General features: G+C 45.1%; 1 protein-coding gene across 7 annotated transcripts in view; it reads left to right on the top strand.

Annotated features, from left to right (window-relative positions):
- The window catches only part of RCC1 (regulator of chromosome condensation 1), a 36,825-nt gene that overhangs the window by 7,581 nt on the left and 14,534 nt on the right, over positions 1–14,710 (top strand). For 2 of the 7 annotated variants that reach the window (XM_016187850.2, XM_060205708.1), the window contains exon 2: positions 10,419–10,553. Coding sequence is in view for 3 of the 7 variants with exons in the window: in XM_060205709.1 (XP_060061692.1) it covers positions 14,537–14,599 (63 nt within the window). In the remaining 4 variants the exon portion in view is untranslated. Of the gene's footprint in view, positions 1–10,418; positions 10,554–13,885; positions 14,001–14,025; positions 14,600–14,710 lie in introns of those variants that run through there. The other 5 variants (XM_060205705.1, XM_060205706.1, XM_007522429.3 and 2 more) reach the window with 4 other exon arrangements.

Raw genomic sequence — 14,710 nt, forward strand, 5'->3', positions numbered from 1 at the left:
GAGCAGCTACTTAGCTATGGCTTATGGTGGTGCTGGGGATTGAATGTGGGACCTTTGGTACCTCAGGCATGAAAGGCATTTTGCATAACCATTATGCTGTCTCTCCAGCCCTCTTGATATATATATTCCCTTTTGTTGTCCTTGTTGTTTTTTATTGTTGTAGTTATTGTTGTTGTTCTTGATGTCCTTGTTAGGACAGAGAGAAATGGAGAGAGGAGGGGGAGAGAGGAGGGGAAGACAGGGTGAGAGAAAGAGAGATACCTGCAGACTTGCTTCACCTCTTGTGAAGAGACTCCCCTGCAGGTGGGAAGCTGGGGGCTCAAACTGTGTCCATACCCCGACCTTGCGCTTTGAGCCACCTGCGCTTAACCCACTGTGCTACCATACCACCTAGCTCCCTCTTGATATATTATTTAAAAATTATTATTTATTTATTTACTTATTTATTTATTATTAGACAGAGACAGAGAAATTGAGAGGGGAGGGACAATGGAAAGGAGAGAGACTCCTGCAGCCCTGCTTCACCACTCGTTAAGCTTTCCCCTTGCAGGCAAAAACCAGGAGCTTGAACCTGGGTCCCTATGCACGGCAATGTGAGTGCTTAACCAGGTACAACACTGTCTGAGCCCTAATGTACATTTTGTTTGTTTCAGTCTTTATAGTTGTTTTTTTTTTTTTTTTTTGGCCTCCAGGGTTATTGCTGGGGCTCTGTGACTGCACCCTTTTGTTTTATCGTTGTTGTGGTTATTATTATTGTTGTTATTGATTTCATTGTTGTTTTATAGGACAGAGATGGGGAGAGAAAGATAGACACCTGCAGACCTGCTTCACCACTTGTGAAGCGGCTCCTCTTCAGGTGGGGAGCCAGAGGCTCGAACCGGGATCCTTGCACCAGTCCTTACATTTTGAACCACGTGCACTTAACCCATTGTGCTACTGCCCAACCGCCATTTTTATTTTTATTTATTTATTTATTTTTAAGGTTTTATTTATTAATGAGAAACATAGGAGGAGAGAGAAAGAGCCAGACATCACTCTGGTACATGTGCTGCCGGGGATTGAACTCAGGACCTCATGCTTGAGAGTCCGCTGCTTTATCCACTACGCCACCTCCCGGACCACTATTTATTTTTTAACCAGACCACTGCTCAGCTCTGGCTTATGGTTGTGCTGGGGATTGAACCTGGGACTTTGGAGCCTCAAGCATGAGAGTCTCTTTGCATAACTATTATGCTGTCTCCCCCGCCCTTATTTATTTATTTTTATTTATTAATTTTCCTTATGTTACCCTTGTTTTTTTGTTGTTGTAGTTATTATTTTTGTTGTTATTGATGCTGTCATTGTTAGATAGGACAGAGAGAAATGGAGAGAGTAGGGGAAGACAGAGAGGGGGAGAAAAAGGTAGACACCTACAGACCTGCTTCACCACCTGTGAAGCAAGTCCCCTGAAGGTGGGGAGCGGGGGGCTCGAACCCAGATCCTTACACCGGTCCTTGCGCTTTACGCCACGTGCGCCTAACGCGCTGCACTACCGCTCAACTCCCCATTTTTATTTTTTAATTTTCTTTTTTAAAAAATTTTTTAATTTCTTTATTGGGGAATTAATGTTTTGCATTTGACAGTAAATACAAGAGTTTGTACATGCATAACACTCCCCAGTTTCCCATATAACAATACAACCCCCACTAGGTCCTCTGAATCCTTCCTGGATCTGTATTCTCCCCACCCACCCACCCCAGAGTCTTTTACTTTGGTGCAATACGCCAATTCCAGTTCTTCTTGCGTTTTTTCTTCTGATCTTGTTTTTCAACTTCTGCCTGAGAGTGAGATCATCCCATATCCACCCTTCTGTTTTCTGACTTATTTCACTTAACATGATATTTTTAAATTTTAATTATTATTATTATTTTTTTACCAGAGCACTGCTCAGCTCTGGCTTACGATAATGTAGGGGATTGAACCTGGGACTTTGGAGCCTCAGGCATGAGAAGAGTCTCTTTGCATAACCATTATGCTATCTACCCCTGCCTTCTTTATAGTGTCTTTTAATTATTTTTTAATTAGAGGGATTAAGGGTTTTCAGTAGACACAATTGTTGATACATGGATAAAATTTGTCAGTTTTCTGAAAATAACTCCCACCCCCAGCCTAGGTCTACCTCTGTACCAACATACATTATGAACTGAAAACCCCCACTCCCCAGACTCATTTTTTTTGGCACAGTAGCTTGATGTACCTTTTGTTCTTACCAGGGCTTCACTGCTTCAGACTGACTTTTTAAAAAAATATATATTTTTATTTATTCCCTTTTGTTGTCCTTGTTTTATTGTTGTAGTTATTATTGTTGTTGTTCTTAATGTCATCGTTGTTGGATAGGACAGAGAGAAATTGATAGAGGAGGGGAAGACAGAGAGGGGGAGAGAAAGATAGACACCTGCAGACCTGCTTCACCACTTGTGAAGTGACGCTCCTGCAGTTGGGGAGCCAGGGTCTTGAACGGGGATCCTTGTGCTATGTGCTACCTGTGCTTAATGCACTGGCTACTGCCCGACTCCCTAGACTGACTTTTTTTTTTTTTAAGATTTTATTTATTGATGAGAAAGATAGGAGAGAGAGAAAGAACCAGACATCACTCTGGTACATGTGCTACCATGGATTGAACTCAGGACCTTATGCTTGAGAGTCCAATGCTTTATCCACTGCGCCACCTCCTGGACCACCAGACTGACTTTTTAATATAAATAGTGGTCAGGGAGGTAGAGCAGTGGGTAAAGCACTTGACTCTCAAGCATGAGGTTTGAAGTTCAGTCCCTGGCACCATATGTACCAAAGTGATGTCTGCTTATCTCTCTCTCTCTCTCCTCCTATCATTTTCATTAATAAATAAAATCTTTAAAAAAAATAGAGAAAGACTGGGAAAAAATTACCTTCTCAATTTATTTTTCTCCTAATAAAAGGAAAACTAAAGTAAATAGTTTAATTCAACATATCCATAATTCAGGGGCCAGCTGGTAGCAGAAGCAGTAAGGCATGCATGTTATCATGCACAAGGATCCTGGTTCAAGTCACTTGTCCCCATCTGCCGGGCAGAAGCTTCACAAGTGGTGGAGCAGGTGTTCTTCCTATGTTCTCGTTCTCTCTGTCTCTCTCTCTGAGATTTATTTATTCATGAGAAAGATAGGAGGAGAGAGAGAGAGAGCCAGACATAAGTCTCGTATATGTGCTGCTGGGGATTGAACTCAGGACCTATGCTTGAGAATCCAGTGCTTTATCCACTATGCCACCTCTCAGACCCCCCCCCATTTCTCTTTCTCTCTCCCTCTCCCTCCCTGTCTTCCCTACTTCTATCATAATTAAAAATAAATAAAATTAAATTTTTTTCAGCATAGGGGACATGGGGGTAGACAGCATAATGGTTATACAAACAGACTCAAGCCTGAGATCCCAAGGTCCCAGGTTCAATCCCCCAAACCACTATAAACCAGAGTTGAGAAGTTCTATGGTAATAAATATAATCAGTCTAGGTGAATGAAGGCACCTAGTAAGGAGAACACCAAATAAAAGTGAAAAGGTGGGGAGTCGGGTGGTAGTGCAGCAGGTTAAACACACGTGACACAAAACACAAGGACTCATGTATGGATCCCGGTTTGAGCCCCCAACTCCCCACCTGCAGGGTAGTCGCTTCACAAGCGGTGAAGCAAGTCTGCAGGTGTCAATCTTGCTCTCCCCCTCTCTGTCTTCCCCTCCTCTCTCCATTTCTCTCTGTCCTATCCAACAACAACCACATCAATAACAACAGTAATAACTACAACAACAATAAAAAACAAGGACAACAAAAGGGAAAATTAAAAAAAATAAAGGTCTCCAGGAGCAGTGGGTTTGTAGTGCAGGCACTGAGCCCCAGCAATAACCCTGGAGGCAAAAAAAAAAAAAAGAGGGAGTCGGGTGGTAGTGCAGCAAAGTGCAAGGGCCCCCAGTAAGGATCCAGGTTCCAGCCCCAGGCTCCCCACCTGCAGGGGTGTCGCGTCACAGGTGGTGAAGCAGGTCTGCAGGTGTCTGTCTTTCTCTCCCCCTCTGTCTTCCTCTCCTCTCATTTCTCTCTGTCCTATCTAACAATGCCAACATCAATAACAACAACAATAATAACTACTACAACAATGAAAATCAGCAAGGGCAACAAAAGGGAAAATAAATAAATTAAAAAAAGAGAGAGAGAGACTAAGGTGGTGTTGCTTAGATGAAAGAAGTAGAAATAGAAATATAGAAAGGAGAGGGCGGTTGGGGTAGACAGTGTAATGGTTATACAAACAGACTGTCATACCTGAGGCTTCAAAGTCCCAAGTTCAATCCCCTGCACCACCATAAGCTGCTTTGGTCAAAAAATAAATAAATGGGGCCTGGCGGTAAAGCAGTGGGTTAAGCACACATGGCACGAAGCACAAGGACCAGCATAAGCCCCAAGCCCCAAGCTCCCCACCTGCACAGGGGGTTGCTTCATAAGCGGTGAAGCAGGTCTGAGGGTGTCTTTCTCTCCCCCTCTGTCTTCCCTACCTCTCTCTGTCCTGTCCAACAGCAGCAGCAGCAGTGGCAACAATAATAACAAGTGCAACAAAAAAATGGGAAAAATGGCCTCGAGGAGCAGTGGATTCATAGGGCAGGTGCCAATCCCCAGTGATAACCCTGGAGGCAAAAAATAAATTAAAATAAAAAGTAAGTAAGTAAATAAATAGAAAACATTTTTTAAAAAAAGGAGAGGGAAGAATAAGAAAGGCATTGAAGGTTTGAACTCATGCTTCTCAGAGAGGATTTTAACCTCAGCTAAGAGGATGAAGTCAGAGTAAGTGAACATGCATGATGAGCATGTTTTACCTTGAGCACTGGGGCTTCCAGTAAAGCTGAAGATTGTAACATAGGGTGGAGGTCAGAACCAGAAGGAGTTGTTTGATCTCTTGGCCACTTGAGTGAAAACCCAGAGAACTTGACTAATCACTGAATCCTATTTTCCTTATTTTTAAACTTTTTTAAAAGAAATTTATATATATTTTTTCTTTATTTATTTTCCCTTTTGTTGCCCTTGTTTTATTGTTGTAGTTATTGTTGTTGTCGTCGTTGTTGGATAGGACAGAGAGAAATGGAGAGAGGAGGGGAAGACAGAGAGGAGGAGAGAAAGATAGACACCTGCAGACCCGCTTCACCGCCTGTGAAGCGACTCCCCTGCAGGTGGGGAGCCAGGGGCTCAAATTGGGATCCTTACACAGGTCCTTGCACTTTGTGCTATGTGCGCTTAACCTGTTGCACTACCACTCGACTCCCCTATTTTCTAACTTTTATTATGAGACTTGCAAGAGATTAAGGAGCGACATTAATATAAACAGACTTGTTTCCTTTTTTTGTATTAAATTTTTTATTAGCATTATTTATTGAATAGAGACAGCGAGAAATCCAGAGGGAGGTGATGAGAGGGAAAAAGACAGAAAGACACCTGCAGCACAACTCCAGCACTCGCAAAGCTTTTCCCCTGTAGGTGGGGACCGGAGGCTTGAGCCCGGGTCCTTGCACATTGTAACATGTGAGCACAAGCAGGTGGGCCACCACCTGGCCCCTAAAAAAATTTTTTTTTCAAGACATGTATATTGGTTTAAAGGCAACTATAGTTGTGGCTTAGTGAGAGAACAGGGGCTTTACATTATGAGGTCCTGAGTTTGATCCCCTAGCACAGTAATAAATAAATAAATAAATAAGTAGTATACTACTTTGGGGGATCAGGGAGGTAGCTAGCTCAGCACTGGAGTACAGGAAGAGCATGCACAAGACTTTGGGTGTCATTCCAGATGCCCAGTAACTGAGCAGAATTCTGACTTCAGTCTGTGTCATTAAAAGCAAACACAGCGAGTTGGCGGTAGCCCAGCGGGTTAAGCGCAGGTGGCACAAAGCCAACGACTGGCAAGAGGATTCTGGTTTGAGCCCCGGGCTCCCCACCTGTAGAGGAGTCGCTTCACAGGCGGTGAAGCAGGTCTGCAGGTCTGTCTTTTTCTCCCCTTCTGTCTTCCTCTCCTTTTTTGATTTCTCTCTGTCCTAACAACGACAACAATAGTAACTACAACAATAAAAAGAAACAAGGACAACAAAAGGGAATAAATAAATAAAAAGCAAACACAGGGGCAGTGGAGGGGGGTAAAGCAGTGGGTTAAGTGCACATGGCGCAAAGCACAAGGACCAGTGTAAGGATCCTAGTTGGAGCCCCTGCTCCCCATCTGTTGGGGATCCACTTCACAAATGGTGAAGCAGGTCTTCAGGTATCTTCCCTCCCCAACCCTCCACCCCCACCCCCCACCCATCTTCCCCACCTCTCTCCATTTCTCTCTGTCCTATCCAATAATGACATCGATAACAATAATAATAACCAAAATGATAAACAAACAAACAAAAACCAAGGGCAACAAAAGAGGGTGAAAAAAAGAAAGCCTCCAGAAGTAGTGGATTTGTGGTGCAGGCACCAAGCCCGAGCAATGACCCTGGAGACAAAAAAAAAAAAAAAAAAAAGGATTAAAAGAAAAAAGCAAACACAGGACTGACAGTCAAAGGTAGCTCACCCTGGAGGGCATGTGGCTTGCCACCTGCATGGCCAGAGTTCCAGTCTAGCTCCAGCACCACAAAGGAGTGCCTCCAGGGAGCTCTGGTGCTATAGTGTTTCTTTCTCTCAGTCTCTGCCTCCATCTGAAGTAAAAAGAATGAAAATGTCATCTTTGAATTAGGTGGTGAAGCAGTGGGTAAAACATTGGACTATTGGGATTTGGGCGGTAGCGCAGCGGGTTAACCGCACTTGGTGCAAAGCACAAAGACCCGTGTAAGAATCCCGGTTTGAGCCCCCGGCTCCCCACCTGTAGGGGAGTCGCTTCACAGGCGGTGAAGCAAGTCTGCAGGTGTCTATCTTTCTCTCCCTGTCTCTGTCTTCCCTTCCTCTCTGTCCTATCAAACAATGACAGCATCAATAACAATAACTACAACAATAAAAAAAAATTGCCCTGTTAAATCTGAGGTCCTGAGTTTGGTCCCTGGTGTCACATGTGCCAGAGTGATACACTGGTGTTTTCTATCTTTTAAACAAACAAACAAACAATAAATAAACAAAAATGTCAGCTTTGGGGGTCGGTGAAATAGCACATGTGCAAGACCCCAGCAACTCAAACAAAAACACAAGTTTACAAAATAGGTGGTAATAACTATTCTTAATTTTTTTATATTTATTTATTACCTTTTGTTGTCCTTGTTTTATTATAGTAGTTACTTTTTTCCCTCTTTTTTTAAATTGGGGAATTAATGTTTTACATTCAACAGTAAGTACAATAGTTTGTACATGCATAACATTTCCCAGTTTCCCATTTACTTTGTTGCAATACGCCAATTCCATTTCAGGTTCTACTTCTGTTTTCTTTTCTGATCTTGTTTTTCAACTTCTGCCTGAGAATGAGATTATCCCATATTCATCCTTCTGTTTCTGATTTATTTCACTCAACATGATTTTTTTCAAGGTCCATCCAAGATCGGCTGAAAATGGTGAAGTCACCATTTTTAATAGCTGAGTAGTATTCCATTGTGTGTATATATACCACAACTTGCTCAGCCACTCATCTGTTGTTGGACACCTGGGTTGCTTCCTGGTTTTGGCTATTACAAATTGTGCTGCCAAGAACATATGTGTACACAGATCTTTTTGGATGCATATGTTGGGTTCCTTAGGTTATATCCCCAGGAGAGGAATTGCAGGATCATAGGTCCATTTCTAGCCTTCTGAGAGTTCTCCACAGAGGTTGGACCAATTGACATTCCCACCAGCAGTGCAGGAGGGTTCCTTTGACCCCACACCCTCTCCAGCATTTGCTGCTGTTACCTTTTCTGCTGTATGACCTTCTCACAGGAGTGAAGCGGTCTTTATTTGCATTTCTCTGACCATCAGAGACTTGAAGCATTTTTTTCATGTGATTCTCGGCCTTTTGGATCTCTTCTGTGGTGAATATTCTGTCCATGTCCTCCCCCATTTTTGGATGGGGTTATTTGTTGTCTTGTTGTTGAGTTTGGCAAGCTCTATATATATGTTGGTTATTAAACTCTTGTCTGATGTGTGGCATGTAAAGATCTTCTCCCATTCTGTGAGGGGTCTCTTGGTTTGGGTAGTGGTTTCTTTTGCTATGCAGAAGCTTTTTAATTTGATGTAGTCTCATAGGTTTATACTTGCCTTAGTCTTCTTTGTAATTGGATTTGTTTCATTGAAGACGTGTTTGAAATTTATGTGGAGAAGAGTTCTGCCAATATTTTCCTCTAAGTATTTGATAGTTTGTGGTCTAACATCCAAGTCCTTGATCCACTTGGAATTTACTTTTGTATTTGGTGAAATACAGTGGTTCAGTTTCATTCTTCTGCATGTTTCAACCCATTGTTTCCAACACCATTTGTTGAAGAGACTCTGCTTTCCCCATTTAATAGTCTGAGCCCCTTTGTCAAAGATTAGATGACCATAGGTGTGGGGCCTCACTTCTGGGCTCTCAATTCTATTCCACTGGTCAGTGTGTCTATTCATGTTCCCGTACCAAGCAGTTTTGATGGCAATGACCCTATAATACAAATTGAGATCTGGGAGTGTGATGCCTCCGGTTCTGTTCTTTTTGGCAATTCTAGATCTTTTCCTGTTCCAGATAAACATTTGTAGCATTTTTTCTATTCTCCTAAAAAATGTGGTTGGGATCTTGATGGGGATAGCATTAAATTTGTAGATGGTTCTGAGTAGTATATTCATTTTGATGATGTTAATTCTACCGACCCATGAACATGGAATATCTTTCCACTTCTTTGTGTCTTTTTCAGTTTCCTTGAGTAGTGACTCATAATTTTCAGTATACAAGTCTTTCACTTCTTTGGTTAGGTTTACTCCTAAATATTTTATTGTTTTGTTGCTCTAGTAAAAGGAATTGATTTCTGGATTTCAATTTCTTCTAACTTAGTGTTTGCATAGAGGAATGCCACTGACTTTTGAATGTTAATTTTATAGCCTGACACCTTACTGTTTTGACTGATGATTTCCAAAAGCTTCTTGCTGGATTCCTTAGGTTTTTCCATGTATACTATCATGTCATCTGCAAATAGGGAGAGTTTGACTTCTTCTCTTCCGATCTGTATCCCTTGAATTCCTTGCTCCTGCCTGATTGCTATGGCAAGAACTTCCAACACTATGTTGAATAGTAATGGTGATAGTGGGCAGCCCTGTCTGGTACCTGATCTGAGGGGAAATGCTTCCAGTTTTTCACCATTGAGTATGATGTTGGCTGTAGGTTTGCTATATAGAGACTCCACTATCTTCAGGAATTTTCCCTCTATTCCCATTTTTTGTAGTGTTTTGATCATAAAGGGATGTTGTATTTTGTCAAAGGCTTTTTCTGCATCTATTGATATGACCATGTGGTTTTTGGTCTTGCTTTTGTTGATGTGGTGGATCACATTGATTGATTTATGTATATTAAACCAACCTTGCATGCCTGGGATAAACCCCACTTGGTCATGATGAACAATCTTTTTGATATACTGCTGTATCCGGTTGGCTAGAATTTTGTTCAGTATTTTAGCATCTATGTTCAAGTAGTTATTATTGATGTCATTGTTGTTGGATAGGACAGAGAGAAATGGAGAGAGGAGGGGAAGACAGAGAGGGGGAGAGAAAGATAGACATCTGCAAACCTGTTTCACTGCCTGTGAATTGACTCCCCTGCAGGTGGGGAGCCAGGGACTCAAACCGGTATCTTTCCGGTCCTGCGCTTAACCTGCTGCGCTACCGCCCAACTCCCTCAGTAATAACTTTTTTTTTTTTTTTCCTCCAGGGTTATTGCTGGGCTCGGTGCCTGCACCATGAATCCACCGCTCCTGGAGGCCATTTTTCCCCCTTTTTGTTGCCCTAGTTGTTGCAGCCTCCTTGCGGTTATCATTGCCATTGTTGACGTTGCTTTGTTGTTGGATAGGACAGAGAGAAATGGAGAGAGGAGGGGAAGACAGAGAGAGAGGGGGAGAGAAAGATAGACACCTTGCTTCACTGCGTGTGAAGCGACTCCCCTGCAGGTGGGGAGCCGGGGGCTCGAACCGGGATCCTTACGCTGGTCCCTGCGCTTTGCGTCACGTGCGCTTAACCCACTGCGCCACCGCCCGACCCCCAATAACTTTTTTTTTAAGTGTCCATCAATGGCTTTTGTTTTATTTTAGATTTTATTTATTTATGAGAAAGAAAGGAGGAGAGAGAGAGAAAGAAACAGACATCACTCTGGCACAGGTGCTGTCGGGGATTGAACTTTGGACCTCATACTTGAGAGTCCAAAGCTTTATCACTGTTCCACCTCCCAGACCACGGTAATAACTATTTTTATAATTATCTAAAGCCATGTGAATGAGTAAGACCTTGGTGGAAGACAACAGGAAGAGACCCGAGATCCAGGCGTTAAAACGTGGAGAAATTGCACAGCACACCGTCTAGAGAAGGAGACCGTGATGGATGCAGAGGTAAACTTGGAGAGGTAAGAATGCCTGAGAATGACGAGTGTTTTGGAGTGGGCTCAAAAAAATTTTTTAAATTGATTTATTCCCTTTTTTGTTGCCCTTGTTTTTTATTGTTGTAGTAACTGATGTCGTCGTTGTTGGATAGGACAAAAGAAAGAAAATTAGGGAGTCGGGTGGTAGCACAGCGGGTTAAGCGCATGTGGCGAGAAGTGCAAGTTTCTGGATTCAGGCCCCTGGCTCCCCACCTGCTGGGGAGGGTCACTTCACAAGTGGTGAAGCAGGTCTGCAGGTGTCTATCTTTCTCACTCCCTCTCTGTCTTCCCCTCCTCTCTCTATTTCTCTCTGTCCTATCCAGCAACAACAATAATGACTACAACAATAAAAAAAAAAAAAGGGCAACAAGTGGGAATAAGTAAATAAATAAATATTAAAAAAAAGAAAGAAAATTAGTTGGCCAGGCCAGGTGGTGGTGCACCTGGTTGAGCTCATATGTTAAAATGCACAGGACCTGGATTTTAGGCCCCAGTCCCCACCTGCAGGAGAAAGCTTTGTGAGTGGTGAAACAATGTTGCAGGTATCTCTCTATCTCTTTCCCTCTCTCTTACTTATTTATTGTATAGCACAGTCAGAAATTGAGAGGGAAGGGGGAAAACGGGTGAGAGACCTGCTTCACTACTCATTAAGATTTTTCCTTACAGGTGGGAACTGGGGCCTTGAACCCAGGTCTGCATTGCAACCTCTCTTCCTTTCAGTCTTCCCTTTCCCTCTCAATGTATGGTTGTCTCTATCCAATAAATAAAGATAATAAATAAATAAATAGGTGGAGTATGGGGGGGTAGACAGCATAAGGGTTATTCAAAGAGACTATTACGCCTGAAGCTCCGAAGTCCTAGGTTCAATCCCTTGCACCCCCGTAAACCAGAACTGATGAGTGCTCTGGTAAAAGAAGGAAAAATAGTTGGGAAAACTCACCAAAACTGTTCATCTAGAATTCAAGTATGATAGAATGACTTACAGAGTTAGAATCAACATTAAATAGAAAAATATCCTGCAGCCCAGCAGGTGGTGTCATAGATAAAGTTCTGGACCCTCAATCATGAGGTCTGAGTTCAGTCCTTGGTATGGCATTTTGCTCTATACCTACCTACCAACCTTTCTTTCTTCCTTTCTTCCTTTCTTCCTTTCTTCCTTTCTTTCTCTCTTTCCTTCTTTCTTTCATCCAGGGTTATCACTAGGAATCCACTGCTCCTGGAGACCATTTTCCCCATTTTGTTGCCCTTGTTGTAATTGTTATTGTTGTTATAGCTGTTGTTTTGTTGGATAGGACAGAGAGAAATCAAGAGAGGAGGGGAAGACAGAGAGAAGGAAAGACAATTGCAGACCTGCTTCACCACTTGTGAAGTGACCCCCCTGCAGGTGGGGGACTGGGGGCTCGAATGGAATCCCTACACCTGTCCCTGCGCTTTGCCCCATGTGCGCTTAACCCGCTACACCACCACCCAGCCCCTTTAATTTATATTTTTAAATGTTAATTTTTTTAAATATTTATTTCCTTTTGTTGCCCTTGTTTTATTGTTGCAGTTATTATTGATGCCATCGTTGTTGGACAGGAGAGAGAGAAATGGAGAGAGGAAGGGAAGAAAGAGAGAAGAGAAAGGTAGACACTTGCAGACCTGCTTCACCGCTTGTGAAGTGACTCCCCTGCAGGTGGGGAGTCGGGGGCTTGAACCAGGATCCTTGCCGGTCCTTGCGATTCGCGCCACGTGCGCTTAACCCGCTTTGCTACCGCCTGACTCCCTAAATGTTAATTTTTTTAAAAATCATTTATTTATGAAAGTGAGAATGGTTGCAAAGCAAACAAAAAACATAACACAAAAACAGCAAAAGGCTTTCATGCCTGAGGCAGCAAAGTTCTGAGGTTCAGTTCCCAGCACTACCATATAAGCCAGAGCTGAGCAGTACTATAGCTAATAATAAAATAAATAGGTGTGGGGGTCTGGCGGTAGAGCAACGGGTTAAGTGCATATGACACAAAACGTAAAGACCGGCTCAAAGATGCCAGTTGGAGCCCCTGGCTCCCCACCTGCAGGGGGGTTGCTTCACAAGAGGTGAAGCAGGTCTGCAGGTGTCTTTCTCTCCCTCTCTTTTGCCTCCCCTCCTCTCTTGATTTTTCTCTGTCCTAACAACAACGACATCAGTAACAACAATAATAACCACAACAATGATAAAACAACAGGGGCAACAAAAGGGGGAAAAATAGCCTCCAGGAGCAGTGGATTTGTGGAGCAGGCACTGAGCCCCGGCAATAACCCTGGAGGCAAAATATATAAAAATAAATAAAATAAATAAATAGGTTGGGGGGTAGATTGCATAATGGTTATGCAAACAGACTCATGCCTGAGGGTCTATAGGGTCTATCTCCCCAATGCTATTTGTTTATTTTTTAATTAGAGCACTACTCAGCTCTAGTTTATGGTGGCACCGGGGAATTGAACATGGGTCCTCATAGTCTCTGACATTGAAGTCTTTTTCCATAACCATTATTTTATCTCCCCAACTTGGTGCCTGTATATATATATTTTGTGTGTGTGTGTGTTTATATTTACTTATTTGTTTTCCCTTTTGTTGCCCTTGTTTTTCATTGTTGTTGTAGTTATTGATGTCATCGTTGTTGGATAGGACAGAGAGAAATGGACAGAGGAGGGGAAGACAGAGAGAAGGAAAGACAGACACCTGCAGACCTGCTTTACCGCTTGTGAAGCGACTCGCCTGCAGGTGGGGTGCGGGAGGCTCGAATCCAGATCTTTATGCTGGTCCCTGTGCTTTGCGCCACGTGCATTTAACCCACTGCGCTACTGCCCGACTCCCTAAAATATATGTGTTAGTGGTCCGGGAGGTGGTGCAGTGGATAAAGCGTTGGATTCTCAAGCATGAGGCCCTAAGTTCAATCCCCCCCCCGCAGCACATATACCAGAGTGATGTCTGGTTCTTTCTCTCTCCTTCTATCTTCATTAATAAATAAAATATTTATATATAATTATGGACTGGGAGGTGGCGCACCGGGTTAAGGGCACATCATACAAAGCACAAGGATCCCCACTTGCAGGGGGGTCGCTTCACAAGCGGTGAAGCAGGTCTGCAGATGTCTGTCTTTCTCTCCCCCTCTGTCTTCCCCTCCTCTCTCCATTTCTCTCTGTCCTATCCGGCAACAACATCAATAACAAGAAATAATAAAACAACAAGGGCAACAAAAAAGGAAAATAAATAAATAAAATTTAATTTAAAAAATTCCCTAGAGCACAGCTTGCACTTCCCAGGGTGACCGCCAGGGGTCGCCGAGCCATTGATTTTCTCTGGTCTGGGGTCGGGGCCGGAGGCCGCAGAGCGCATGCTCGGGACCAGTAGTCGGCCGGGCAGGCGGGTCCGCGGGCGGGTGCAGTTCCTTGTCACGGACCTGCTCCGAGGTAGGTCGCGCGCGGGCGCGGGCGGGGGGCGGGGGGCGGCGCGCGGGGGAGCTGTAACCGGAGCGCGGCGGGCGCAGAGGTCGGGCAGTTAGTCGCCAGCGGCCGCGTGGCGCGCGGCCGGCCCACGTGGAGCAGGAAGCCGCGGGCGGGCGGCGAGCGTGTCCGGACCCCGCGGGCCCCCGGACCCCGGCCTGGCCCCGCCCCGCCCCGCCCCGCCGCGTCTCGCCTCGCGGAGCAGCAGGGCCGCGCGGCCGGGGCGTCTGCGGCGGCGGCCGCGCGGGCGGGAGATTCAAACGGCCCGAGCGCGGCGGCCGCGGGGACCTCTCCGGCCCGGGCCGCAGATCGCGCGCCTCCTCCTTCGGCCGGGCCGGGCCGGGGCTGCGTCTCCCGCGGCGAAGGGCCTCAGCCCGGCCCGGGGCGGCTCGGGAGAGGCGTCCCGTGCGGCGGGAGGCCTCCGTCTCCGGCCGCGGTCTCGGCCCCACCCAAGCCCCGCCGCGGGCCGTCAGATCCCGGGCGCCGTGCGGACTCGCTGCGGGATGTTCCGCCACGCCGAGGGGGGCTCCCAGCCCCGCGCAGCAGGGCCCGCAGTGGCCTTTGAGGTGCGGCGGCGCGTTGCCCAGGCCGGGCAGGTGGAGGCTCAGGAGGCGGAGGCCGGGAGGTGCCGTTGCTGAGCCCCGAGCAGTGGCGGCCCGGCCCGGCTGCTTCTCGCC

Source organism: Erinaceus europaeus, chromosome 13 (assembly GCF_950295315.1).
Source record: "Erinaceus europaeus chromosome 13, mEriEur2.1, whole genome shotgun sequence".
In the NCBI taxonomy this organism is placed as follows: Eukaryota; Metazoa; Chordata; class Mammalia; order Eulipotyphla; family Erinaceidae; genus Erinaceus; species Erinaceus europaeus.